Source organism: Theobroma cacao, chromosome 7 (genome assembly GCF_000208745.1).
Source record: "Theobroma cacao cultivar B97-61/B2 chromosome 7, Criollo_cocoa_genome_V2, whole genome shotgun sequence".
Lineage (NCBI taxonomy): Eukaryota > Viridiplantae > Streptophyta > Magnoliopsida > Malvales > Malvaceae > Theobroma > Theobroma cacao.
The window spans coordinates 1,627,868-1,655,356 of record NC_030856.1 but is presented as its reverse complement, the minus strand read 5'-3'; the positions used below and the strand labels follow the sequence as shown (position 1 = coordinate 1,655,356).

Below are 27,489 nucleotides of genomic sequence, written 5' to 3'. Positions count from 1 at the left end.
AACATGACACGATGTTTAGACAAAGTGATCGGAAGACAGAAGTCCAATGTTTTGTCTTTAAAAAGTCTTTGTGCTAAGACTTTTGAAATGCTTCACTTGAAAGCAAAATTCTCATTATTCCATCACTGTAGTTCAGTAGTTTCCACTATGAACGAGCACTTGGTTCAACCCCATGACGGCGTTTCCGCCGAAGCATCTGCGCTAAAACTGATGGCTGCCACGGCGGTCCTGGCTTTCCTTTTGCACGTCTTTTGGCGTTGCTGTTGCTCATGTTTCCGTCATGTCAAGAGATGTTATTACTCTTATTTTTCTTCTTGTTCCTCTTCCTCGGCCGCCACCATGGACCCGTCGGCGATCGCTGGCGTGGAGAAGATCCTTAACTACAAGTTCAAAAACAAACGCCTCCTCGAGGAAGCTCTGACGCATTCTTCGTTCAGCAATACGGTGTCGTTCGAAAGACTAGAGTTCATCGGCGACGCCTCGCTCGGCTTGGCGGTCGCTACTCATTTCTTTCGTTTGGGGCAGCTGAAGCTAACCCCAGGCCAGCTCACTAAACTCCGAGAAAAGTGCGTAAGCAACGCGAAGCTCGCGCGCGTGGCGGCTGATCATGGCCTTTACTGGTTGCTCAGGAAATACAACACTGCTAGTCTTGACGACAATGTATTGGAACTCTTATTCTCTTTCTTTTTGTTATTATTATTTTTTTCATTTTTTCTATGTTTATTTTTTTTTATTTAACAAGAAAACCCAATATTTAATTTTTTTTTAATACGCCGAAAGGTGGAAGAGAACTATGAATTTCACATATGACTGCATATTAGAGTTGAACAGCTTATTTAAATATTCACATTATCTTTATAATGTAAGAAATATTTTTTGTGAGATAAAATCGTGAGATTCAATTAATTAAACCGAATAATACCTTGCAAGTTAGCATACATCACGACAAGTGATATTGAAGTCGAATAATGAGCCTTCATTGAGAAAGGATAATAAAAAAAATTGGATATTCACGTATAATGTGACAATTAGTATTAGAGCCGGACCATGAACCCTCATTGAAAAAGGATAATGAAAAAAATCGGATATTCGAACCTTAATTCGGACAATTAATCATGTTTATGCTCTAAAGTTTTTTCTTTATCATTTTATTTTACAAGGTAAGGGAGTATGAAAGGGCAGTGAAAGATGCAGCTGATGACCATAACATTACAGTTAAAAATCCAGACATATTGGCTGATGTTGTAGAGGCTCTGGCAGGTGCTGTTTATTTGGACGTCAATTTTGATCTAGACAAGCTGTGGACGGTAGGTTAAGGGTTACTTGTATCATTATTTTCTTGGTTTTTGTTTTTGTTTTTGTTTTAATATAAAATATTTCAAAATTAAAATTTTTATTTTAATTTCTGTGATCTTTAATGACCCTTTTAACCGCAATGATGACAATCATCATTGGTGGAGTAAAATCATGCATGCAGCCAAAGGATTTAAGCAAAATTTTGTGTGTTTTTGATATGTTTGGCAGATCTTTAAAGATCTATTGGGTATTGGTGCAATCATACTGCCAAAGGATGGACCTGACCTGTCTTCTCAGATTAAAGGAGCACAAAATGAGTTGCATGGATTATGTGGCAAGAGAAAGTGGAAAAAACCTGTTTACAGGCATGAATTTCTTCCTGATCAACCTGTTCTTGCACAATTTAATCCCTTTCGCGTGAACATAATTCTTGGTTATGGACATTGAATTCAGATTCTGAATTGCTACATGAAATAACCCAGCTAGCCATTTGAGGTTAGGGGTCAGTAGGAACAAGGAAAACAAGGCACTTTTCTCAGGAATATGAAACAATGAGACAATGAGAGAGAGAGGAGATTTCCAGGTTTTGGTATGTCACATTTTCCAGGAATGTAGATTGGGTAACAAGATCAACATTGTGATCAATGTTGGACTGAGGGACTCCATTTTTACCCAAGAGAAAGTCTTGGCAAAGTTCTGTTTTCCCACCAATGTATCCATTCATTTCTAGGCCTAAACATGAGAAAACAGACCAGAACAGCAGAAAAGTTTGGTTAATCATTGAAGGAAATGGGAAAAATTAGAGCAAGTTGGTTGAATTAGCTCTTTACTATGATAAAAGATTGATCTTAACGTTCATGTATATGTTTATCCCTTGCTTTTTCTTTTCTTCTTTTACTGTCAATTCAGTCCTTTTGTTGCTATAACTTGCAGAAAAGTGAAAGGTGAAGGTCCCTCACATGAGAGGAAATATGCGTATTCAGTTGCAATTGAAATTGAAGACGTTGTGCTCGGCATGGTGGGTGATGAAAAACTTACAGAAAAAGATGCCAGGAACTCTGCAGCTTTCCTTTTGATCCGTTTCCTACAAGAAGCTGGTAATATGTGATTCTGCTGCTTGCTTGGAGGATCATATCTGCTATATATGGGGTAATATTAGTGAACTCTATTGCTGTAAGCTGTAGGTTGGCTTGAGAAAACTTGAAATGGATTTACTATAACAGCAAGATATAGACATGGCAGCAGCTTTAGCTGGCAAGTTTGTATTATCTTTGAATAATGAATCTGTTGGTCTGAAACTGAGCAATGATGGTTCTTGAATCAATAAAACAGAACTGTATGCTATTTAAACTGGGTATTAATGTTATTTTGGCTTTTCCCCGACTCTATACCAAAAGGACAAATGCTGTTTATTTCCTCAAGGGGGAGGGGGGGTGGAAAATGAATTTGAGACCTTGTACATGATGCTGGAATTCATTTTCTGTCTGCCTCTTCTTGCTGTGTCTTGAAGATGATCACATCAACATTCATGGATCAAAGGGAGTTGAGCTTCCAAGAAGTTGCTTAGCTTCAATAAGGGTCTTCTTAAATCTCTCTAAATTGATCTTTAGATCTTGGCCATCAACATACACAGACCTGAAAGCATAGTAGCCCTTAGAGATAACAGATTCTGGATCAGTAATGACAGGGTGATCTCTGCCATAAGCGTCAAAGAGAGAACTTTCCTCTGGTTCAATCTTGTACTCCAAGTATTGGACACCCATTTCCTTTGCTGGTTCTCCAAAGTAGTTGGCTGCAGCCCATTCGTTTGCCAGTGGCACCACCTGAACCATCACTGCACCAGTGGGCAAGAATATTTCATTTGTTAGGCCAGCACCATGAGCTCCAACCATGACACTACAGGAGTTCACTACCCCAGCAAACTTGTCTAAGTTAGACATCCTGCCAGGTTCTGCCCTTATGACTTGAAAGCCTAGTTCCTCCATCATTTCCACCATTTCATCTTCATTCAAAAACCTTCTTGTTTCACGGCGCGATATAAGCATCAGCACTGGCTTCTCAATCTCAGACACATGCTTTACTCTCAGATTGTATGATTCCTTTAGGAACTGCCTGAAATCAAACATGGAATAACCTCCTGGAATATCAGTAGTGTTGAGGGCTAGATTGTCATGATACTTAAGCCCTATTACAGCCCCTGGAAAGCAGTGAACACTTCCATCTGCTTCAGGATTTATGACCCCATAACTAGACAAGTGAGAAAGAATCCTGTTGTACTTTTGAACCCACCAAGGCTGGAAGTCAGTGATGACAAACTGTAGGCGGGATTGGAAATGGTGGCAAGTGATGAATAAAGGGATGACAATCTCATTGAACTCATGAAACACGTTTCCTGTGAATCCTCTAGAGGAGAAGACCACCGCTGTGACATTGTGGGTGAATCCACAAGCTGGTGGGTTGGTGTTTCCATACAGTATCTGAACTGGTGTAACAAGTTTCATAGCAGTTTCATCCTCTTTCCTTGCATATGGCTGAACCATTCTCTTAACTTGAGGTTGATCAGATGGTGCATAAACTGTTAATGCTTTGTTATCAATCCTTACTGGATTGTCCACAAGGCATACTTCTGAATGAACATCAGTATGGCAGGAAAATCCATTGGAGTCGAGCTGAACCCTGTCATCTCCTGTTCCATTGAACACAAATACATTGGCATGCAAGGTAGGAAGAAATTAAATTCTAAGAATGATAGAGATTAACAGAGAAACCTCTAACAAGTCTTCTTAACAGAAATTCCTGAGAATCAACTGCATCAACATCAACCCTATCACTGCTGAGACTGCCTCTTGAATCCGAAAACCTGTCCTTCCCTTCATTTCCAAAGAGCTCAAATCAGCCTAGCTTTTCATATAAACAAAACAACAAACAAAAATATGGGACAAAACATCTGAATAGCTAAAAAAAAAAGATGATTACATGACTGAAATGCAGTGTCATTTGATGGAAAAAATGCAGCATAAAGCAGAACAATCAAAACTAAACAGACTGCCAGAGTTGCACAATTCACCACCCTTGTTCTAGGTTCCTTCTCCATCTTTCTTCTTCTCAACCTGGCAAAACCTGTACGCCAACAATGAATCCCCTTGAAACAAGGAAGAAACAAAACCTCAACAAACTTTCATGCTGTTAACCTCCCAATCATCATAGAATACTGATTTGAATTTGTATTTTTCTATGTAATCAACACCATTTGACAGGGAAACTTCAGCTGCATATGCGGAATCATGCTCTGGACAAGTTCTCAAAGAACAATAAGTTATATAACTACGTATGTATTCTTTATTCTGTGGTGGTTGGTGCTTGATTTGACCATAAGCTTATGAAGATTTTATATTGTTATAAAACAAAGACTATCTTATGGTTTTTCTTCTTTTCTGATGGTTGCTGCCTACTTACAGGCTTTCATTTCATGGTTCCCACTCTTCTAACATAATTGTTTGTAAAATAAAAAAAATTATGCATGTGACAAATCATACCATATTAGTAGTTATCTAATCCTTGAATATGATCAAACCAAATCATTTCTTCCTAGTTGGTGGTTGAAAAGGTCCAAAATGGCTTCCTCTATACAGCTTTTGATCAATTGAATCATTGGGTCAAAAGAGGGCTACTGATGATGGGGAAAAGGTTTTCCAATTTATAATCTTAAAGTAGAGTAAAGCCCACACCTTCCACTCTGAGGCCCAAAAAGAATTGATGGAATGCAACCTGAGCTAAGGGTGAGCAATTGATGGTTTGATCAGTTCGGTCCATCATGTTTAAATATCAATGAATAAAATATTTTTAAAAAATAAATTAAAATCGATTAAATATAAAATAAGATCAAACCGATCAAACATCATATTAATTTGATTGATTTAATTTTGAATAAAAATGTCAAAATTTTATCATTTTTTTAAAATTATAATATTAAAATTTATAAGTTTTATTTATTATTAGAAAATATATATGAAAATTAATATTAAAAATATATTTTTTCTATAAATTTAACAATAATATTTATTATATATAATATATATTTTTTAATTAATTTGATCTAAAAATTTTAAAATTGAAAACCAACTAAATAAACTAATTGAATCAAACATTTTGAATCAATTAATTGCACCGAACCATTTTACCCAAATCATATTCGATTTAATTAAGTCATTAGTCCGATCCAATTTTACTCACTTTTAATTTGAGGCAATTTTACAACATTGCTTTGACAAACCAACAAGCAAATTTTATGATCATATATATTAAAAATCATAATGATATCTTTTCAATAATCACATCACATTATAAAACAATAAACGTTTTCTAAGAAATGAGAAAACAGTGCCCAATTAACTTAATGACCATCAATCGACTCCTTAATTTCATCATGATTTGACTGAAACTGACCTATCCTTTACATTGAATAACAAAAGCTGGGTGTAAAGGAGACAGGTTTTTTCAACAGGCAATGATCTGATCTTCTGCTTGGCCTTAATGGAAAACACAACTATTCAAGAGACAATGATTCAATAGATACATCCCCAGCTCAAGAAAACCAAACAAAAGACTTTCTGTCAATTCAACTTCCACTTGGTTCCCATGTATTGAGATCATGTTCTGGTGGGAGTTTTCACTGATGCAAAATGGATTTCATATCTTTCAGAACTTTAGAGCAAAACCATGAACCTGTTTCTCAAGGTTGGGATTTGGAGTGCCTGTCTGCATCTGAAAATGCCACAAGAATATCAAAGGGAACCAGGGAAATGAAAAGTTAAGATAAGGATTCATGCTAGCAGCCTCAACTTGGACCCCCACACCCCCCCCTACCCCTCCCCCCCCCCCCAGGCCGCCCCCCAGCAGGCCACAGGAAACAAGTGGAAATTTTCTAGTTGAAAGGAATAATAAGGCTGAATGTCCTTATTTCCCACCACATAATTCAGAACGTGAAAATGGGATTCTAACATTTATATTTACAGAAGTTTTGGAACATACAAAAAAGATAAAATCCTAAGAGAAAGTATTAGGTATCAGCAAAAGCTGGTTGAATAGCTTCTTTTCAGAGAAAGCATCTGGCCACCAGGATACCAATTACTAGCAATTGACCATTTGTTTTCTACTAATATGTCTGGCTGACATCAACTCTTGTTGCTTCCACAACATAACTTTTTCCTCCTTGAAGAATGAGTTTTCACTGAAAAAAAAAGACCCAGGATGATACACTGTATGCAGTTGCTAAACAGGCAACAGGAAGGTAAAAGGAGCAGAAGCATGGATGATTATTAACTTATGATTAGGACAAGCTTATCTTCAATCTGAATGTCATTTGTTTCAGAATTGGGTTGAATAGTGGAAAGTTTTGTGACTTCACCAGCTAAGATATGCAAAAGTTTGAACATTGCTTTGCAGTAACTTGCAGAGTCTGCCATCTGTCTAGTTGAACATCAATTTGCAGTCCTGAAAAATTCTTTGGAAAAGAAAACAAAAAAAGAAGGATGAAATACTATTGATTATTACAGAAAACTCAGTTGAAACTTCGCAGAAAGCTTGTCAATGACTACTGTATGTAGTCTTCTTGGCCTGTAAAAACTCAATGACCACTTGACCAATGCACCAGTCTCTTACATCCTGTTCTGTCAGATAAACTGGCTCTTTCCACTTTCTGCAGAGATTGCCATGATACCTGAATGTGTCTAAGGATTCATGATGCTATTTATTAAGGATCAGTTTCAGTTAGTTGAGACAAATGTGCTTTTAGATTATGAGCCATGGAACCTTAGGAAGCTGTTGAGGCAATTATACCAGTACTAGCTCTCTTTCCCTGGTCAATTTTACTTGATACAGATCAAATTTCAAGAGCGGATATTCTTAGCATTTTCTCATTAAACTAATGATACAATGTGCATATAAGAAGAAGAACTGAAATACTATATGGGGCAAAATCCATAAATTATATCTATATTGATACAGAAATTTTAGTATGTGTACAACCTGCAGCTATGTGTAACTTTTGTTTGTTTCATGACACCTCAAGGTAAAATTTGGTGCGAAGTGCCTAAGAAGACTAATTTCATGCTTGGCAAGCAGGAAAATGAGAGAAAACATGCTTGTTCTGTACAGACCCAATACAAGGAAGAACTGTGGAAATGGGCTTAATTTAGTTCCCCCCTTCTGACCAATCATATGTAATTATCCCCAAACCAATGATCCTAGACTGATGGTAGATATGGCATGATGAAGAGTAATGCACTCAAAAGGCTTTCTGATAAAATCCATGAATCCTCTTCCAAGACTCTTCCCTCTGCATCTTCAACTGCTTGTAGAAGTTGCCTATGAAAATCTCAGCCTTGGCAAACAACTCTGGGCCACTAAGCCCTCCAACCTCTTCTTCTTCCTCCTCATGCTCCTCATCAACAGCTTCTGATTCAGCCTCCCCACTGCCTATAAAGAAAAGGCTTGGGGTGGAAGGACACTTCTTCACTTTATCCACCTTGACAGTCCCAACAATCTTCTCAGAGGCAGATTTCTCAACAACCTTAGCCTTCTCCTCATTGTTTGCAGGAGCAACCAGTTTTTGATCATCCTTACTACTTTCAACAGCCTTAGTTTCTTGGGCTGTCACTGGTTTTGCTGCAACATAAGCGGGCCTGGAAAACACTGAGAGCAGCCCGGCTTCGGCCCCTAGTGCTATGATAAGGAGATTGAGGACAAAGTAGAGATAAGTAGGCCTCAAGGATGAAGATAGAAGTGGTGCCATGAAAAGAAGTGCAGCTACTAGAGACAGTATCAGAACCTGAGACTTCTTGAACTTGTTCATGGCTACTTGGCCTAGAAAATTGAAATGGTTGAAAGCTTTGGGATCTATCAGAGACCTATTAGCTAGAAGTAGAGACCAAGAAGAAGCTTTTGAAGATATATATAGAAAACAGGGAAAGAGAGAAGATTCACAAATGCTAGAGTTTATCATTCACTAATGGTGATGGTTTACATATCTGTAAATAAATTATCAGTTGACACAAAGTACAAAAGATATCTCTACGGCAAGAACCTGTTTATTTTCCTTCCTTTTCTTTGTCAAATTGACATTTTTAATTCTCTGATCACATTGTCACCTTGAAATTTCATTTTCAGGGTCCCCCATTGATGCAAAAAGGTGCAGCTCTCAATTAATTAATATTGGGAACATTCAGATGAATGTAAGCTTTTATAGTAACTTCCAATTATCTATCACCCATTACAAATTAAGCAAAGTCCTTATTCTATTAAACAAAGCCAGTGTCACTTTAATCATGATCAATTTTCACAACTCTTTTTTTTCCCTAGGTCCTAGAGCAGGATCTAAGATTCAATCCCTGTCTAATCTACAAAAATTTAAATTTCAATCACAAATCTGCATAAGTTTGTATTTGATATACCGTCGAGGTATTTAAACTTTACATACTATCAATAAACCAAATACTTTTCTCTCGAACCCAGCCGTTTATATATTTTCCTACAGTTTCTTAGGAACCAAACACCAATTTCTTATAATTTTCTTGCATTTTATAAAGATGGGGCAGCTCCTACAATTCCATGGATTTCTCTCCCTAAAACCCATTAATAGCCATAACAATTGGTGGTGCCAACGTCGCATATCCCACTTACTATATCAAGAATGTATAGTTATATAAATTTAGAAGCTTTGTGAATAATTCAGTCAATCATTGTGAGAACTATAGAAAAACCAGAGTTGGGTTATCACAAAAGCTAAATGGCAAAATTAAAAGCTAGCAAAAAATGAAGAGACAAGAGGACATGCAAGATGGAGATGATTCGAGCACAATTGGATAAAAGGCTTGGTAAGGTCGGCGAAAAGCAAATTCATTTGACTACACCTTTTTATATATTTTTATATTTATATTTGATAACGATGTCCAATATGCAAATCCTATACATTATCAATGATCCGAACATTAACAATGCGTTAATAAATTTAAGTTTAAAATCCGAAAAGGTAAATGCTCCCAATTCTAAAATTATTTATTTTGAAAAAATTTTAAGCTTTTAGCTTCACACGTTTATATATAGTAGTGATAGTATATAAATATTAGAGTAAAATATTTAGGTTTTTTAAATTTTAATTTAAATTTTACAGGAATTTATTAATTTTTAAAATATACAAAAAAACTTAAAAATATAAATATCATTAACAAAAAATATTAAAATATTTTTTTTCTCAAATAATGTGATTGGTTGGTCATCGGTCAACCACCCTAAAACAATTGCTCCCCAAGGGATCGGTGGGAGCACCGATTGGTGCTCCCCTCTCTTTGGAAGCACTAGATCTAGTGCTCCCTCCTTGGGGAGCATATGAATTTTATTTTTAAAAATATATATATATAATAATAAATTTTAAAATTAATAAAAAATATAATTATATTTTTAATATTATCAAATCATCAAATTAATAAAAATATTAACAATTAATTAACGACTGAACCTATGTGTCTAATAAAACAAAATTTTTTAAACAAAATATCTATTTTAAAAACTAATAAATTCATCTAAAATTTTAATTAAAATTTAATAAAATCCAAGTATTTTACCTTAATTATTCTATATCGATATTGCATAAGGATGACAAATAATGGGCCCAATAATAATGTGGGTCCCATCTTCTAGGAGATATAGTTTGGGCCCCACTTTTGGGGCCTTTGTCCTTGCATTTCAGATCTTTGATCTTGAAATTGGATTTTTGGACCCCTTAAGAATATTACCCTCTTCGCCCCCCCCCCCCTCTCCCCAACTTGAACTTGGTGCATTTGTGGTCCTTTAATCGCATCTTTAAAAAGCTTTAAATATATATATATATATATATATATATATATATATATATATATATATATATGTATATGGCCAAAATTTTGGGCCTTTTTGCTTCATTAGAATAGCCCAATGCTCTATCTCATAGAGGCAAAGCAATATCTCAATCAAATTAGGCGTGATGGATGTAGTCTTAAGTTATGAATAATGATGTAAAGAATATAGTACCTTTTCATGTGTATGATAAAAGCTCTCTTTGATTTCATGCAAAGGTCATCAAGTTCAACTTTGCTTTTGGGTTCCTAAGAACCCCAAGAAAAAAGTGAATAGGGGAAAAGTGTTAGCCAAGAATTCCTCTCTCTCTCACTTTCTCAAGTTGCCTTCTTCTGTGGCCTAGAACAAGATATGCCAATCCTTTTGCCATTTCTACTTAAGTATATCCATAATTTTTTGAAAAGGTTGTCTCTACTTTTTCTTTTATAACAATCCCCCCTAACGCAATCCGACAACCCATCAGATCCGTCAACATGAGTATTAGGTATTTAGTTTAATAATGAGCACGTACAACTGTTATATAAAGAGTTGAATTTGAATCTTCTTTTTCTGAATAAACAATGATGACAATAATAATTTTATGGATGAACAAGGTCAATAAATCTTTAAATGCCAAACATTCCCTAAGAAACCTATGAAAATCGTTTAGCCAAAAGTTATCTATACTGGGATTTCTCTCCCCCATTCTATACATGAGTAGGATTAACTTTTAAGTCTTTAGACAGATCATAAACCTTAAACAGGCAAATCTTAAAAGAAGCAACTTTTGCCAGCAAAAGGAGAGAGAGATTCCTTATCCTCAATTCTAAAAGCCAACTAATACTGATTTTCTTTTCGATAAACACAGGCCGATACAGCTAATCTCTTTCTGCAAATGATCACACTGTAAAGCTAATCCATGTGCACTTGCTAAGGTATGCTTTGCCATCTTCTCTTCCTAGAAAATGATAGTATTTGCTTTGGCATCTTTCTAATGAGTGGTTGAACCTGGACCTTGAACCTAAATAATGAACAATCCTCATCCTACTGAAAATAGTCACGTGTCGTATTCTCAAATTTGTATTCAGTAGTATCCATCTATATCATCCTACATACAGATATCGTAGAAAATTCGAGAGATGCCATTTCCAATATAAGATGACTGAGAAGGTTGCTTAAACAACACACAACTATCACATTCTATTCATAAGAGTCAGATTTCAGTACCTGGACAGATTCAAGAGTCTGCATAACGTCAATAAGGTAGATCTATCTTCTACATGTAACAGATAAAAATGTTATTTGAAACAAAATAACTTGACTGATTACATGGATTCCTTACTGATCACTTGGAGAAAATGAGTTTTGCAACTTTAATTCAAGATTATATTCACATAATACGTATAAACAAGTCAGGCACATAAGATGACACAATAGCATGCAGCAATCACAATATGATACAAGAATGCTTTACTTACATTTTCTTTTTTTTGTTCTAGTTCCATTGCTTTATAGCATATAGGCCTAAAAAATTTGGCATAAAGAGACCCATGCTACCCCCTGATGAATTCATGTACCCAAAGATGAGCTCTAGGCTATGATGAAGCCTATGCCACAGAATCTGTGCTTTGCCATGAAGCAGGAAGATGTATACTGAGATCATCTAAACTGGGATGATCTTGGATGCTTAAGCCATGCTCATTAGCTAAATGCAACAGACAAATGAAACACAAATGGGGCGAAAGATCCTCTGTAGCTGCAGCTTGGCAATTGAAGGGAAATGTAGCAAGCACATGTTTGAAAGACAATGCATCTTTGTCCACCTGTTGATAATAAAAGAATCTGTTGTAAAATTATGCATGTTATTTCAACCTTTTGAGCTTGACACTTGACAATAATGAAAATGAACAAACAATGCTCACCACTTCAGCTACTTCAAGAGATCCTTGCATGTGATCCCAGAGTGACTCCTTTAATGCATGCACATCAACTTGTTTAGAAGTTTTGTCATACTGAACTTCAATTTTATTTACCTACAAAAGTGAGGTCAAGAAAAAAGCTGCATAAACACTTCACCTGGATATTTTGTTGCAAGCAAAATAATACGGACAAAAAGAAAAGAAAAGCAAATAACTTGACTCATTTTACAGAGCTGAAATTTTCAAAAAGGGGATTATGTGCATAAGATCTAGTAAAGGTAATAGCGAAAGTCTATTATTCAGTAATGTTAATATTTGCATCTTCCTGATGGCTTATTTAGTTCTTTCTCTTTTTCTTTTCAATACAATAAGGGACACAGATGATACTGCTCGTGAAGGTAGCTATAATTCCGTTACCGAAATTTAAAACCATATTTCCTCATTGTTGATCTCTAGGGAAAACTTCTTTCATCTCCATTACAATCATTTTTATTATATAATACAGTTGAAATAAAAGAAACCAGCCTAGTTTACAAACCACTTGGAACATAGTGAGGATTGATTTCAAAATCAAATAAAGGGCCAAAAGGGGTCTATTTGTAAGACCATACAAACCTGGCGAGGCTGAGAGACAAGTTCATCCAAGTTTCCCCCATCATCATAAACACATCCATCATTGAACTGACTACCAAGCGAGCTCTTATTATCCCATGATGGCAGTGCTTCATCAAAATCATTGTTTTGTTGACATGCACTATCATCTGGTAAAGAAAACCAAGACAGTGCTTATGAAACATAAAATGAAAGAACACAAAGCATGCAACAAGTTGCTTTAACAGCAACGAAGTGAACTGAAAATTACAAATATGTTACGGCCAATAGGAATTTGAAGAGGACTGTCAGTCATTGTGTCATCAAAGTCTTTAACTTGGTTCACAACATACTGTTTTCTATAGGACCATTCTATCTGCAATATATGCTCACACATTTTCTATATCACAAATTCATTACAGTAGATATACTTATCATAACAATTAACATCAATAAATCCTAAAAGATAGCAAGCATCTGTTTCCTAGAGAAAGATCATACCTGACCATTTTCTTCTTCTCTTGCCCAGACACTAGAGTCAAAATAGTTTTTATAAGTCATTGATCATCCCCAAATAATTGACGGCTAACAAGGAACTAAAAAAATTGCCAAATCAGAGTGATAATTTAACATCAGCCAACATTGAATGTTGAAGTCAACCAAAGCCATATGCAGCCTGAGGTTTGAGTATGGAGTTTTTCAATTAGATTAAACTCTCAATCTATGTCCTTGAAATAAGGTTGACTGACTTAGATGAGCTTGATGCCCAAACCAGCCAGATGGTATTGGTTGGCCCTTCTGATGAGTAATTAATTAAGCTTCAATGGATACATTTTACTTCTTTTAAAATAAAAGCAAACGAAAAAAATTATTGAATCTACATTACCATAATTTTAGGTAGAAGAAACAACTTGACAAGACTTTCAGGTTGGTAATGGCAATCTTCTGGAAGTGTGTTATTACATGGTACTCTATTTGCAGGTAGCAGCAAAAGCGTTGGACTTTTGGGGGGTGCAAAGATATCAGGCATTTCTTTGTCCAAGCTTTTTGTGAAATCAACATCAACTTCTTTCAGGTTTTTGCTTTTTGGTCTCTTGGTAATTGAGGTTGATTCAGCATTTGTAGCAGGATTATCCTCTGAACCTACAAGACAGACACTGGACTGGTAGGCAAACTAATGGATGACTGTAGCTGAGAAGAGGAATGAATAATGTCACCTCCCTGGTAACACCAACCTTTGCAATTCTGATATTTCCAGTGATTAGGACCCGCCCATGCATTCTGGTTTGAAGAAAATCCCAGCCCTGGGAACAGAAACTTGGCAATATCCTCAAATCTGTCCCCAACATCAGGTTCGTAAGAAGCATAAGTATCATTCTCCTATATCATAAACCAATCAGATTTGAGTGATCTATCATGTCATCTTCTTATTTGTTTCACTAAGTGGCTAGAACAAAGAGAAGAGATTCAAGGAAAAGGGTATGTACTATTTAAGTGACAAAAAAGATAGGAAAAACTACCTCATGGTGGTCATGAATGGTACGATCAAAATTGGAGCCCTCATTAACACCACTTGACACCTCATCATGATCAAAGATACAAGCATCATAATTTTCAAGTAAGGTATCATCCGATTCAGCTTCATAAGCATTAGCTGTGTCTACTCTGATATCACATTTTTGGCCTACATCAAATGTCTCAGATGACCTTTGATTATCTTCATCAAAATGGCAAACAATGACTTTTAAAGTTGGACAAATTTCATTCTTTGCAAGCATGTTTGTGACCATCTTCTCAACAGATTCTGCAAATGGATGTAACATGCAGAAAAGAATATGAAAATCAGGTCCAACTTCTAACTTTTAGGCACACGACTTCTAAAAACGAAAATTGAGTAGGAATATGTTTTATAGGCAATGAAACACACCTCTGGCAAATGAGATATCAATAATATCCAAGTTATTGTTGTGAAGTGCACCTGATTGGCACTTCCCAGGCACTTTAAAAGAATCAAAAAGTACCCTACAACCTTCATACACACCAAGATTATTCAAGAGAAGACCTTTTGCTCCACCTTCATCAAATTGTGCAGATGTTTGGTGATATAGAGGATCCACTGCGAATGCAACTACAAGACCAGGAAAAAGGAAAAGAGTCAACAAATTAGGGAGGAAAACAAAACAATGACCAGAGGGAAAATATGAGATACACTTACCATCAAACTTTTTGACATTAAGAGCTTCAAAAGAAGACTCCAGTGTTGATACTGGCGAGATCTGCACAAATCACTTAGGTCAATCTGTGTTCACTTGGTTAATTCAGTCAATGAACTAAAACACCATTCAACCTTCCTCTCAGACTCTTTCTTGTTACAACTGCGCTCCTCCCTGTTATTTGTGTTGTCACCCACCACGATAGTCTCTGTCACCAAAGCACCATATTAGGGAACTGACCAAAGCGAAGGTCCCTCTGTGCAACAAAACGCCATAAGTTCTTAAAGAATAATACTAAAAGCTCCTTTTCTGATGGTAAAACTTAAACCAGATAACCAAGAACAAAGCTTGTTTAAATTGTAAACAATATACACATAATAGAATGTTGATGTAGCATTCTTCAATATTTACTTCTTTCATTATTGTTGCAGCATGTACCTTCAAAACGGACACCAAGAAACATAGGAAACAAAATTTACCGGGGTTTACAAACTCCAACTAGAGTAAAAGGAAATTTAGGAGGCACTGACTATAACAAACATAACAGGACACATTACAACTATGCAAAGAATCTTCCAATAAGAACTCCACTTAAAACACAATCAAAACAATTTATACCTTGTTCATCTTCTTGGCCAGCTCGATGGATACCACCAAGGACCTTATACGCCTCAGCATGCACAGCATCGACCCTGAAAGAGTAAATTTTCACCCCTGCTTCCAATGTGCAACTTGCCTGCCCATTAAAAACTCCATCAGCACTCAAAATACAAAAGTTTGCATATCATTATCATATAACATGACTGCTATTAACAACACTTTGCATAAAGTAATCTGAACCTTTTGGAAATTAGTCTCTGAATCACCTTCAGCCGCTTCTACTTTTATGATCTCGCTAAGATGATCGATAAGCTTCAATTCCCAAGTATTCTTCTGGTTTATTTTCTACACCAAAAGAAAAAGAGCAACAACTTTTTACTGCTAACATTTAAATATCCTCAAATGTTAAAAACTAATTACTAATACTTTTTTTCTATCATTTTGTCGGCTGCCAAACAAGTATCAAAACTTTACTTACAACAATCAATAGTAAAATTTATATATAAGTGGAAACAAGTAGCATCGATATCTTCGATTAAGAAACTTTTGGAGAATGTATTAAATGAATAGAAATGAAATTGTTTACATTTTCGCTAGCGAGTTTAATGCAGTTTTGGAACAACTCGATGATCTGGTCTTTGCTAAGGCAAGTCTCTGAAGGAGGAGGAGGAGTAGGGGGAGGGACAACGGTGAGACAGCGACGGACGGCGGCAGCACGTGCGGCGGCGCGTGCCTGGGCACGTTCTAGTTGGTCGTTGTTGGAGCCTAAGAAGAACGAACTGGTCGGTGACTGGAGACGGTTTAACATTGGCGCCCTTTGCCTGGGGCTTAGCGCTTCCTCCATTATGAGGCAGAGAAATTTGAAAAAGAGAGGGGGAATGGTTTTCCTTTTTGTGTTGTTGAATATTTGGAGTGGAAAACAGTGAGTGGACAGCATTAAACGACGTCGTTGAAGAGCACTTACGACATTTTTGCAAAAAACCTTTTTTTAATAAGAAAATATTTCCTATTAAAAGTATTTTATTAAAAAATTTCTTATTTTCAATTATTTAGATTGCCCTGTAAAAAATATTTTTTCATTATAATTTATGCTCAAAAAATTTTTTAGTAGAGAAAATCAAGAGACTAATTAAGAAAGAGAAGAAAGGGTGGAAGGTTCGATCTTGAAAAGTCGTCTCACGGCTTTTGAAAGCATAAGAAAATTTCCTACATTGACGAATTTAATTCCATTGATTCGAACAAGTTTTACATCCCGCTTTTACATTTTGATAATATGCAAGGATAAATTGTAACAACGAACAAAGATAGAGACGATAGAAAAGTTAATTCGAAAGAAAATATCCCAACAAATAAAATTTGATATATTTAATTTAGAAATTTTTCACTACCTAATCTTAGAACATGATATACAGATTAATGAAAGGAGAAGGTATGCAAACTATGAAGTATGGTAGTATAATTTACAATTGCTTAAGCTACAAGGCAAAAATCCCAAGCAATTACAATACTAGAACTTCCACACTGGTTGAATGTGCGAAATCGTCTCGTCTGATTCTTCTCAGCATAAGCATGAGCACTCACGACATAATTATCAGTAACTGCAACTTTCCATGTCAAATCCTAACTCGAAGTTCTCATGAGGAATGCTACAATGCATCCTAATACGGACCCGGCAAGAACCTGAACCCAAAGTCAAAGGAACAAGGTAGGTAAACAAAGAAACAACATCAAACTCCTTTTAGATCAAACAAGATTCACTGTGTAGCATGTTATACCAGATGACCATAACCATTTGTTCTCATGTTTGAAACAATTATATCATCTGTTCACCGTATGACATCTATAATATAAAGCCCACCCCTCTCTTTAATGACCATCATTTCAAACTAGCAGATAGATCCAACGTTTCACAGCACAATTTCTATTGTTGAAAGCCTCATACCTGAAGGGGAGTGTGACCAAGTGAATCTCGTAGGGGTCGGACATTGGAGACAGGATGCTCAGGAGGTAGCTCACATACAATTTGATTGAGTAACTGCAGAAACATGCATGATTATATCATCAATTAAAACAACATAAAGGGGTCAGTATGTACTGATAAAAAGCACCATTGAACAAATCACATTAGCTAGCCGCGTAACAGGCTACTTGGAAGTTCGTAGAACTGCAGAACTTCTAATGTTATAATGGAACAAGGCACAGGAATAAGAACATTAGTGATTCTTTCATGGATGAATCCATATGCATACTATCCTAAAATACCATGTCTCCTTTTATAAAATTTGTGCAAACTTAAAAGGAATTTTATCCATGTCAGCTATATTCTGGAATAAATACAGATAAGACTCACATGCATGGCATGGAATGCCCCAAACACATCTGGTATTAAATACCAAAAGATATATAAATTTATATATAACAAATGCAATGAATAACAACTCTGTAAAGATGGATAAATTTTATAGTCAATGCATGAATAACAACTCTGTAAAAATACGCACAATTCATACACTAACGTAAGAGAATGAGGAGGATCTATCAATCGGAGAAAAGAAAAGGATTCAATGGCAACTATTTAACAGAGTGACCAGATATAGACTGAATGGTGTGGATGACTAGCACTAAGCTAGAACTCAATGGGGCATATAGAACACTTCAGAGAACCAATGGTCTCTTACCATACTTGAGCAGATTGCTTCCAATAATCTTGACAATGAAGGACAATCCATTAACAAAAATACAGTAACACAGATTATAAGAAACAAGCTTACTTCAGCTTGGCGACCAGCGTGGAGTCTTACTCCAGTAGCATCATACATCACCTGCCAAGAAACCGAAAATGTTAACCGAGGCAACCAGAACAGCAATGTATTAATAATAGCAAATAGACATGGTTAGCAGGTACATACAACACATGCCAAAACAAGTGCAACAGCAAATGCTGATCCTCCGATTCCTTCTTGCAAACCAACGGCAACTGCAAGAGCAGTCACGGTTGCTGAATGAGATGACGGCATTCCACCTGACCCAAGCATCCTTCTAGTATCCCATCTCTTCTCCTTGAACCTGCATGTCTAAGAGAATATATTGAAACACTGAGAGAGAAAAGGCACACAAACAAAAAGACTGACAACAACAAATGAGTAGATGAGACATTTTTTTCTAAAAATATAACGTCATTCTGATCATAAAAGCAAGATGCAAATGTACGGACAAAAGATTACTTGTATTTCAACAATCATTAATGATTCTCAACTACTTATTATTTCCAATTTCCATATGGAGCTAATCCAAAGAGTGAAGTACCAATGCTGCCAGGGCAAATACAAAATTAGCTGGAAAACAATATAAAGAACATTGCATTCATCTTTAACCTGTCAATAAAAATCCCTATAGAACAGTTAGTCATTTAGAATCTATTAACAGCCTATAATAAACATTTTTTCTTTACTTTGATCACTCATTAATCTACAAATAACAGTTCAAAACAATTAAAAAAATATTAAAACATTCATACCTTTATCCAAACTAAAACTTACCCATTCCAATACACCCAACAACCAACACAAAAAAATGAAAATTCAAAATTAAAACTGCTTTTTAAGAGATGGGTTGTCCTGCTTTTCTTCTTTCACCTCCTTTTTAATCGATTAAACAGAAAAAAAATGAGGAAAAAATAATAAAAAGGGATAAGGGGAAAATACCAGGTGGTGAAGAGCTTGAGGAACTGAGCGAGAGCGAAGGCAAGGAAAGCGGAGAGGAGAGGGACGTTGGAAGGGAAAATAGACGGCGGAGATGACGCCGATCGAAACCTTGCCGAGGCGTCTGCGGCTGTCATTACTTCGTCCATTGGAAAACCAGCGATGTCGTGTAGGACCAGCAGAGGAAAAGAACCTTCGTTAAAGCGAGTTTCGGATAAATTTTAATTATTTTTATATTATTAATTTTTATTAATTAATAAAATAAATACAATGAAAATATAATTCATATTTTTTATATTTAAATAATAATATCATGATATTTGCATTTTAATTTTCTCTTTCACTTACAATTTACTGCATGTAATTTGAATGAAAAAAAATATAACTATATGATGCATATGAATTTTGTGAATATTACACTATATATACTAATAATTTATACATTATCGATTAATTCATTTTTTCAATACTATGAAAAAATATATATATATTATAAGTTAACTGCATTTTGAGGTATTGGGGAAACTTACCTTATTTTTTAAAATTTTTAAAAATATTAAAAATTAGTGAATTAAATTTATTGATTTTTTTAAACAATATATACATGCTTTTTGAATAATAAAATTTTGATTATTCAAAAAAATTGTTATTAATCATTAGATTAAATGAACTAAGACCCTTTCTCTTAAAATTCTGAGTGAAAGGTCGAAAATGCTTTTCTTTCTCTCTGATTATCCATTCTAAGAATTGAAGAGAAGATGAAAGATTGAAGATGCCTTTAGAGAAACTTGTTATCTGCACTTTGCCACAGGTGAAGACAACTCTTGATTAAAACAGGAGAGAGTTATTGTGACTGGAAAATGAAAAAACGATCAAAATAATTTATCTTTATATCACCAGAAAACTATATAAAATTTTATAATTTTAGTAATTAAGAAAATAGATCAAATTTTTCTCTTTTATTTATAAAAACATAATCCAAATTATTACATTTGTGATTTTTATTCTCCTTTAGCAACGAATTTAAAATTTTACATAAAAGATGATTGAAAATTAATCATATTAGATTGATTATAAATTACATATCTCAAAATTTTTATATATAATAATAAAAATAATAAATTTAAAAAACAGCAACTGCCACCTCTCCATTCTTTCCTTCCCCTGTTGCCTTCATTAAATTAATTCTTTCCTTCGGCTGTTGCGTTCATTAAACTGATTCTTTCCTTCGGCTGTTGACTCCATTAAATTTTTTTTTTTTCAAAAGGGTGTCAAATTTGCATCATATGTTGCACAAATTTAAATGGGCAAGAAATTTCCAATATCATTGTCAGTGTTAGACTTTGCATCTTTCCTTGGAAGCATCCAAAATAATAAACCGACGTGGTTTTTCACTTCCCATCCTCTACACCTAACCTAACATCAATGGTTCCTTTTGTTTTGTTGTTCAACCACTTGAGTTCTTTTGAAAAATAGTTATTGTAATCTTTTTTCATGGTTTTGATTGCTTTTAATCAATTTGTAACGTGAATCTTGCCTTATAAGAATATGTTAAATGTGAATCATATGACTTTATAAAAGAAAGTCCAAAAAATAGAAAAAGCTAATCAAAGATAATTTAATTTAAAAAAAATATATTAGATGTATCTTTTTCTATTACGTAACTAATCACACAAGATAATGTTAGGGTTAATTCAATCAAGTTAACTCAGTTTTGACTATCTGAATGATATAAATATATATAGAGAAGTTTTTAAGGAAAAAACTTTTTATTATAGATATAAAAACAGAAAATTTATTTTTGTTGTTGTAATTTTAATCTTTCACTACATAGAAAATCCTTGATTAAGCAAAACTTATAATTATGCTAGGAAAGGAAAATAACATCCACCTTCCTTCTTAATAGTGTATGATATGTTAATGTAAAAATCAGCTAAAGAAAGCAATGACATTAACTTTTTACCAAACTATATCTTATTAAACCACAGTAAACCTTTATCTATACCTCACGTGATTCTGACTTTTCTTAGATTAGCCATTACTCAAAAAAAAAAATTGTTTTTTGGTTTTTGACAATAACTAAATTTAAAAAAATTAATTAATGAAATTAAATGTATAATTAAAACAAATAAATAAATAAGTAATCGCTATTTTGAATTAATGAGTGGAGAATAATTTGTTTTTAATTTTGCAAATGATTTACCAATAAATTCCACCCACACTTCCCATAATTTCAATTTTTCGTATACAGCATCGTATGTTTTTTTTTATTTCTCAATTAACCCCATGTTGATAAGTTTTGTTCAAAATTATATTTTAATTACATACTTAAAAATATTTTGATAAATTTACCAAATAAAATTAACAATAAAGTATTTTAATATTTTTAATATTTTTAATAGTAAATCTTGCTTTCTGCTCTTGCTTAAATCGTTTTAATAGTTTCCTCAAGAACTTGAAAAAATTCACCAATTTCGATCTTTTTTTAATTTTCTTTTAATCATATAATAATATTAATTGAAAATTTTTAATTACTATATGATTAATACAAAATAATATATTTTTAATCTATCTAAGATCAAATTACCAAAAAAAGAAATTTTATTATTTTAATAATTATGAAGATGGGTGAAATTTTCCTATTTCACTCATAAATACATGATCCAAATCATTACATTTATACGGATCCAGAATTTTAATTTTCCTATCATTACATTTATACAGATTTAGAATTTTGTTTTAAATAAGAATTGAATAAAAAGTTACAAATTCAGAATTTTGAATAAAAAATGTCTAAAAGCGAATCATACAAAATTATGTACTATATATTTCAAATTTTATATAATATAATAATAAAATTAAAATTGAGGACCTCCTTAACCTTTTTTCTGTCTTTTCAATTTGCATTATATGCTACAAAAATTTAAGTAGGCAAGAAATTTCCAATGTCATTGTCATGGCATTAGACTTGAGAGGATAGGGGAAACTAATAAGTATGGTAGTATAATTTACAATTGCTTAAGCTACAAGGCAAAAATCCCAAGCAATTACAACACTAGAACTTCCACACTGGTTGAACGTCACGAAATCGTCCTGTCCGATTCTTCTTGGCATAAGTATGAGCACTCGCGACATAATTATCAGTAACTGCAATTTTCCATGTCGAATCCTAACTTGAAGTTCTCATGAGGAATGCTACAATACATCCTAATATGGACCTGGAAAGAACCTAAACCCGAAATCAAAGGAACAAGGTAGGTAAACAAAGAAACAACATCAAACTCCTTTTAGATCAAACAAGATTCACTATGTAGCAAGTTATACCAGATGACCATAACCATTTGTTCTTATGTTTGAAACAATTATATCATCTGTTCACCGTACAACATCAATAATATAAAGCCCACCCCTCTTTTTAATGAACATCATTTCAAACTAGCAGATAGATCCCACGCTTCATAGCACAATGTATATTGTTGAAAGCCTCATAGCTGAAGGGGTGTGTGACCAAGTGAATCTCATAGGGGTCAGACATTGAAGACAGGATGCTCAGGAGGTAGCTCACACACAATTTGATTAACTGCAGAAACATGCATGGTTATATCATCAATTAAAACAACATAAAGGGGTCAATAGGTACTAATGAAAAGCACCATCAAACAAATCACATTAGCTACCTGTAGTCATAAGAGGTTACTTAGAAGTTCGTAGAACTGCAGAACTTCTAATGTTATCATGGACCAGGGCAGAGGAATAAGAACATTAGTATCCCATCTAATGTCTGACATCCTTCTAGTATCCTATCTCTTCTCCTTGAGCCAGCATGTCTAAGAGAATATATTGAAAGCGAGAAAATGCACACGAACAAAAAGACTGACACTGACAAATGAGTAGATGAGACATTTTTTTCTAAAATTATAAGGTCATCCCGATCATAAAGGCAAGATGCAAACGTCAGGACAGAAGATTACTTGTATTTCAACAATCATTAATGATTCTCAATTACTTAATATTTCCAATTTCCATTGGAGCTAATCCAAAAAGTGAAGCAGCAATGCTGTCAAGGCAATACAAAAATGGCTGGAAAGCAATATAAAGAACATTGCATTCATCTTTAACCTGTCAATAAAAATCCCTAATAGAACAATTAGTCATTTACAATCTATTAGCAGCCTATAGTAAACATTTTTTCTTTACTTTGATCACTCATGAATCTACAAATAACAGTCTAAACCAATTAAAAAAGATATTAAAACATTCATACCTTTATGCAAACTAAAAGTTATCCATTCCAATCCAACCCACAACCAACACAAAAAAAAATGATAATTCAAAGTTAAAACTGCATTTTAAGAAATGGGTTGTCCTGTTTTTGTTCTTTCACCTCGTTTTTAATCGATCAAACAGAAAAAAATAACGAGGAAAAAAAAAGGATAAGGGGAAAATACCAGGTGGTGAAGAGATTGAGGAACCGAGCGAGAGCAAAGGCAAGGACAGCTGAGAGGAGAGGGACGTTGGAAGGGACAATGGACGTCGGAGATGACGCCGATCGAAACCTTGCCGATGCACCTGCGGCTGTCATTACTTCGTCCATCGAGAAACCAGCGACGTCCTTAAAGTTTATATTATTATATTACTAATGTTTATTAATTAATAAAATAAATATAATGAAAATATATAAAATTCATATTTTATATTTAAATAATAATGTCATGATATTTACATTTTAATTTTCTCACTCACAATTTACTCCATGTAAGTTAAATGAAAAAAAATATCACTATACGATGCATATGAATTTTGTGAATATTACCCTATATATACTAATACTGTATACATTAGTAATCAACGATATCATGTTCTTGTTTTTGATATTATGAAAAACAAAAAAAATTATTATAATTTAACTACATTTTGAGTTATTGAAGAAAACTTACTTTCATGTTTTTTCATTTTTAAAAAATATTAAAAATTAGTGAATTAAATTTATTATTTTTTTAACAAAATATACATGCTTTTTTGATAGTAAAATTTTAATTATTCAAAAAAATGTTATTGATCATTCTATTTACTGGTCTAAGAAATCTCTGTTTGTCAAAACTCTGAGTGGAAGGTTGAAAGCGCTCTTCTTTTAATCTCCAATTATCGATTCCACAAATCCAATTATTAATTCTAAAAATGAAAGAGAAAATGGAAGGTGAAAGGCGGATTTAGGGAAACTTGTTAAATAAAAGAAAAGATGGTGATGGAAAGTGGTTTTAGGGAAACTTGTTATCTGCACAGAGTTATCGTTCTTTGTCGCAGGTGGAGACCGCTCCTGATTATAACCAAACAGAGTTATTGTTGTGTTACTGTTGATGTGAGAATAAAAAATGATTAAAATAATCTATCTTTATACATATAATCTAAGTTTTTATTATCAAAAAAAATGAAATTTTGTTATTTTAATAATTATGAAGATTGATTGAATTTTTCTATTTTACTTATAAAAACATGATTTAAATCATTACATTTGTGACTTTTATTCTCTTTTCATTCAATGATGAATTTAGAATCTTACATAAAAAATGATTAAAGGTAATTATATAAAATTATGTGTTATATATATCAAATTTTATACACATAACAAAAAAATTAAAACTAAAAAATGACGACCGTCACCCCTCCACCAATTTCGCTCCACCATTGCCTTCATTAATTTTTCTTCTTTCAAAAGAATGCTCAATTTGCCTTATATGCTGCAAACATTTAAATGGGCAAGAAATTTCCAATATCATTGTCATGGCGGTGTCACACTTGCATCTCTCCTTGGAAGCATCCAAAATATCCCATCCAAGTTAATAAACCCGTGTGGTTTTTCCTCTCATCCTTTGTTTTTTTTTTCCTTAGAAAAAGCAATCCATGAAAATTTGGGACCTAGCCTAACCTATCACCAATGGTTTCTTTTGTTTTTTCTTCTACCACTTGAGATTCTTTTGAAAAAGGGTGATTGTGCTTTCAATCAATTTGTAAGGTGAATCTTGCCTTGTAAGAATATGATTTTGTCTACAAGTTATAAATAAGTGAATAATAAATGGGAACCTATAAAAGAAAGTCCAAAAAGTAAAAAAAGCTAATCAAAACTTATGATAAAAGATAATTTAATTTCAAAAAAATTATTAGATGTATATGGCGATTGAGTTAATTCAGTTTCGACTATGTGAATTAAATATTAATATATAAATATATATAAGGAGAGTTTTTAAGGAAAAAACTTTCCATTATAGATATAAAAACAGAAAATTTACATTTTTTGGGTTGTAATTTTAATCTTTCACTAAATAGGAAATGCTTGATTAAGCAAGACTTACAATTATGGTGGGGAAAGAAAATAGGATCCACCTTCCTTCCTTAATAGTATATGACATGTTCATCTTAAAATCAGCAAAAGAAAGTAACATTTAAACTAGGATGACATTAACTTTTTTTGAAACTATATCTTATTAAATCATCGGTACATTTCGTTTATATCTCACGTGGTTCCAAGTTTTCTCAGGTTAGTCTTTATCATTAATTTTATTAGGTAAATTTATTGAATTACCTTTAAGTATGAAATTAGCGATATAATTTCAATTAAAACTTATTTATATGGAGTTAATTGAGAAATTAAAAAAAAAAAACTTATGATGCTGTGTACTAAAATTGAAATTACGAGAAATGTGGGTGGAATTTATTGGTAAATCATTTGCGAAATTGAACATCTTTAAATTTTTTTGAATTTTTTTTATAAAACCCAAATTGAGTTTTTTCTTCTTTTATTCTTCTCCACTGATTAATTCAAAAAATTACTTAAAAGAAATTATTGGTCTCACAATTCCTTTCATCGGCCCACATACATCAATTTTGGCCGTACCCATCAATTGCCTTTTTGACACTCAAATTCAAAACTTAATAGAAAGATATATTTAGTTACAAAGTTGAAAACTCAAAATTGCAATTCCTACTTATTTATTTATTTGTTTTAATAGTAAATTTAATTTTATTAATTGAATTTTTAAATTTAGCTATTGTCAAAAACCCAAAAAATAAATTTCAATATAATAATATTCGTACAATAAATCAACAAACATTTTAATTTTATCATTAATTTTATGAAAAAAATTCCTAACCGTTAAATCTGCTATAATAACAACCACACATTATACCGAAAATAAAATTTTTATAAATTTCACTTAAATGATATACCAAATGTAATATCTTCATATATCTATAGTCACGGACAAGGGGTAGACAGAGAATATTGCTTACATCTATGTAAGATTGAAAGATAATTTTGTCATTTACTCAGACGAAATTTCCTAGTATGTACCCTTGCTTAGGACATTGGACCCACAAACGACATATGAAAATGCTTGGAAAATGCCGTGACACCATAAGTCTTCATGGAATAAGAGTATAATATTCTTCCATCTTTTTTTTTATTTCTATATTACATAAAAATTAAAGTTTTTATCTTAAATTTGGTAAAAGTTAAATAGAGACGGTAGAATTAATTCAAATAATAATAATTTTTATACTATATGATGTTAATACGATATGTTGTTAATAGAAAATAATAAATAATGATGTGATATATTTATATAATATAATATTATAATTTTATATATTAAAATATTATATAAATATAAAATAATAAATCATGATTTTACTACCCCAAGTTTCTTTCCTTTTAAACGATAAAAGAGTAATTTGCACTTGTAAAAAGAAACACGTGTTTCTTATTGTTAAAAATGAATGGATAAATTCTTTAGAAGGGAAAGCAACAATTGGTCAAAAAAGGTGAAGAAAAGGCAATTCATAATCCAATTAAATTATTATGGAATAAAAAATGATTTCAAACCATAGGTTAAAAGAACAGTATGAGACATCAAATTTGACATTTAATCTTCTAATTGTCAAATCAATCATTTTTATAAATTTATTTATATATATAAAAATTCAAAATCATACCAACCAAAAGAAATTGCATGGTCAAGAAAGAGGACAACAGCACCGACCGGTTTGTGGTTTAGACTATAATTAGCCATCCCCTTTCCTAATAAATTGGGATTTGGACCTTTTCTTTCACATCATTAGACTATAATTTATCGATAACGTTTAACTTTTTAATTAAGCAAATAAAATTCAAAAATTCAAATTAAATTCATCGATTTAAATTTTTAATTAAACAAACAAAACCCAGAAACTCAAATTGAATATAAATTCATTGATATTTTAAATTTTCAGAATAAAATGTAAAATAACAAAATAATTAATAAA

General features: G+C 33.2%; 5 protein-coding genes and 1 long non-coding RNA gene across 7 annotated transcripts; 1 reads left to right on the top strand and 5 right to left on the bottom strand.

Moving 5' to 3' along the window:
- On the top strand, window positions 4-2,319 carry LOC18593456 (ribonuclease 3-like protein 2). Its single transcript, XM_007020680.2, has 3 exons — window positions 4-660; window positions 1,161-1,307; window positions 2,230-2,319. The coding sequence occupies exons 1-3, from the start codon at window positions 4-6 to the stop codon at window positions 2,242-2,244; spliced, it is 819 nt and encodes a 272-aa protein (XP_007020742.2). The 3' UTR covers window positions 2,245-2,319.
- LOC18593455 lies at window positions 2,804-4,749 on the bottom strand. The gene is made up of 3 exons (XM_018124722.1): window positions 4,273-4,749; window positions 4,065-4,166; window positions 2,804-3,982 (listed from the first exon to the last, which is right to left on the bottom strand). The coding sequence occupies exons 1-3, from the start codon at window positions 4,388-4,390 to the stop codon at window positions 2,823-2,825; spliced, it is 1,380 nt and encodes a 459-aa protein (XP_017980211.1). The 5' UTR covers window positions 4,391-4,749; the 3' UTR covers window positions 2,804-2,822.
- LOC18593453 lies at window positions 7,265-8,338 on the bottom strand. The gene has a single exon (XM_007020676.2). The coding sequence runs from the start codon at window positions 8,297-8,299 to the stop codon at window positions 7,583-7,585; it is 717 nt and encodes a 238-aa protein (XP_007020738.2). The 5' UTR covers window positions 8,300-8,338; the 3' UTR covers window positions 7,265-7,582.
- On the bottom strand, window positions 11,508-16,353 carry LOC18593452 (condensin complex subunit 2). Its single transcript, XM_018124111.1, has 13 exons — window positions 16,077-16,353; window positions 15,731-15,835; window positions 15,509-15,626; window positions 15,025-15,098; window positions 14,893-14,953; window positions 14,605-14,805; window positions 14,198-14,481; window positions 13,913-14,057; window positions 13,564-13,820; window positions 13,179-13,209; window positions 12,702-12,847; window positions 12,090-12,200; window positions 11,508-11,990 (listed from the first exon to the last, which is right to left on the bottom strand). The coding sequence occupies exons 1-13, from the start codon at window positions 16,332-16,334 to the stop codon at window positions 11,775-11,777; spliced, it is 2,007 nt and encodes a 668-aa protein (XP_017979600.1). The 5' UTR covers window positions 16,335-16,353; the 3' UTR covers window positions 11,508-11,774.
- On the bottom strand, window positions 16,829-19,401 carry LOC18593451 (uncharacterized membrane protein YuiD). The gene is made up of 5 exons (XM_007020670.2): window positions 19,195-19,401; window positions 18,400-18,556; window positions 18,262-18,312; window positions 17,433-17,525; window positions 16,829-17,170 (listed from the first exon to the last, which is right to left on the bottom strand). The coding sequence occupies exons 1-5, from the start codon at window positions 19,338-19,340 to the stop codon at window positions 17,111-17,113; spliced, it is 507 nt and encodes a 168-aa protein (XP_007020732.1). The 5' UTR covers window positions 19,341-19,401; the 3' UTR covers window positions 16,829-17,110.
- LOC18593450 lies at window positions 22,068-23,800 on the bottom strand. 2 transcript variants are annotated; one of them, XR_001928900.1, is made up of 3 exons: window positions 23,640-23,800; window positions 22,869-23,070; window positions 22,068-22,771 (listed from the first exon to the last, which is right to left on the bottom strand). It is a non-coding gene; the product is annotated as an uncharacterized LOC18593450 (long non-coding RNA). The 2 variants fall into 2 exon arrangements; XR_001928899.1 differs by having other exon boundaries at window positions 22,869-23,064.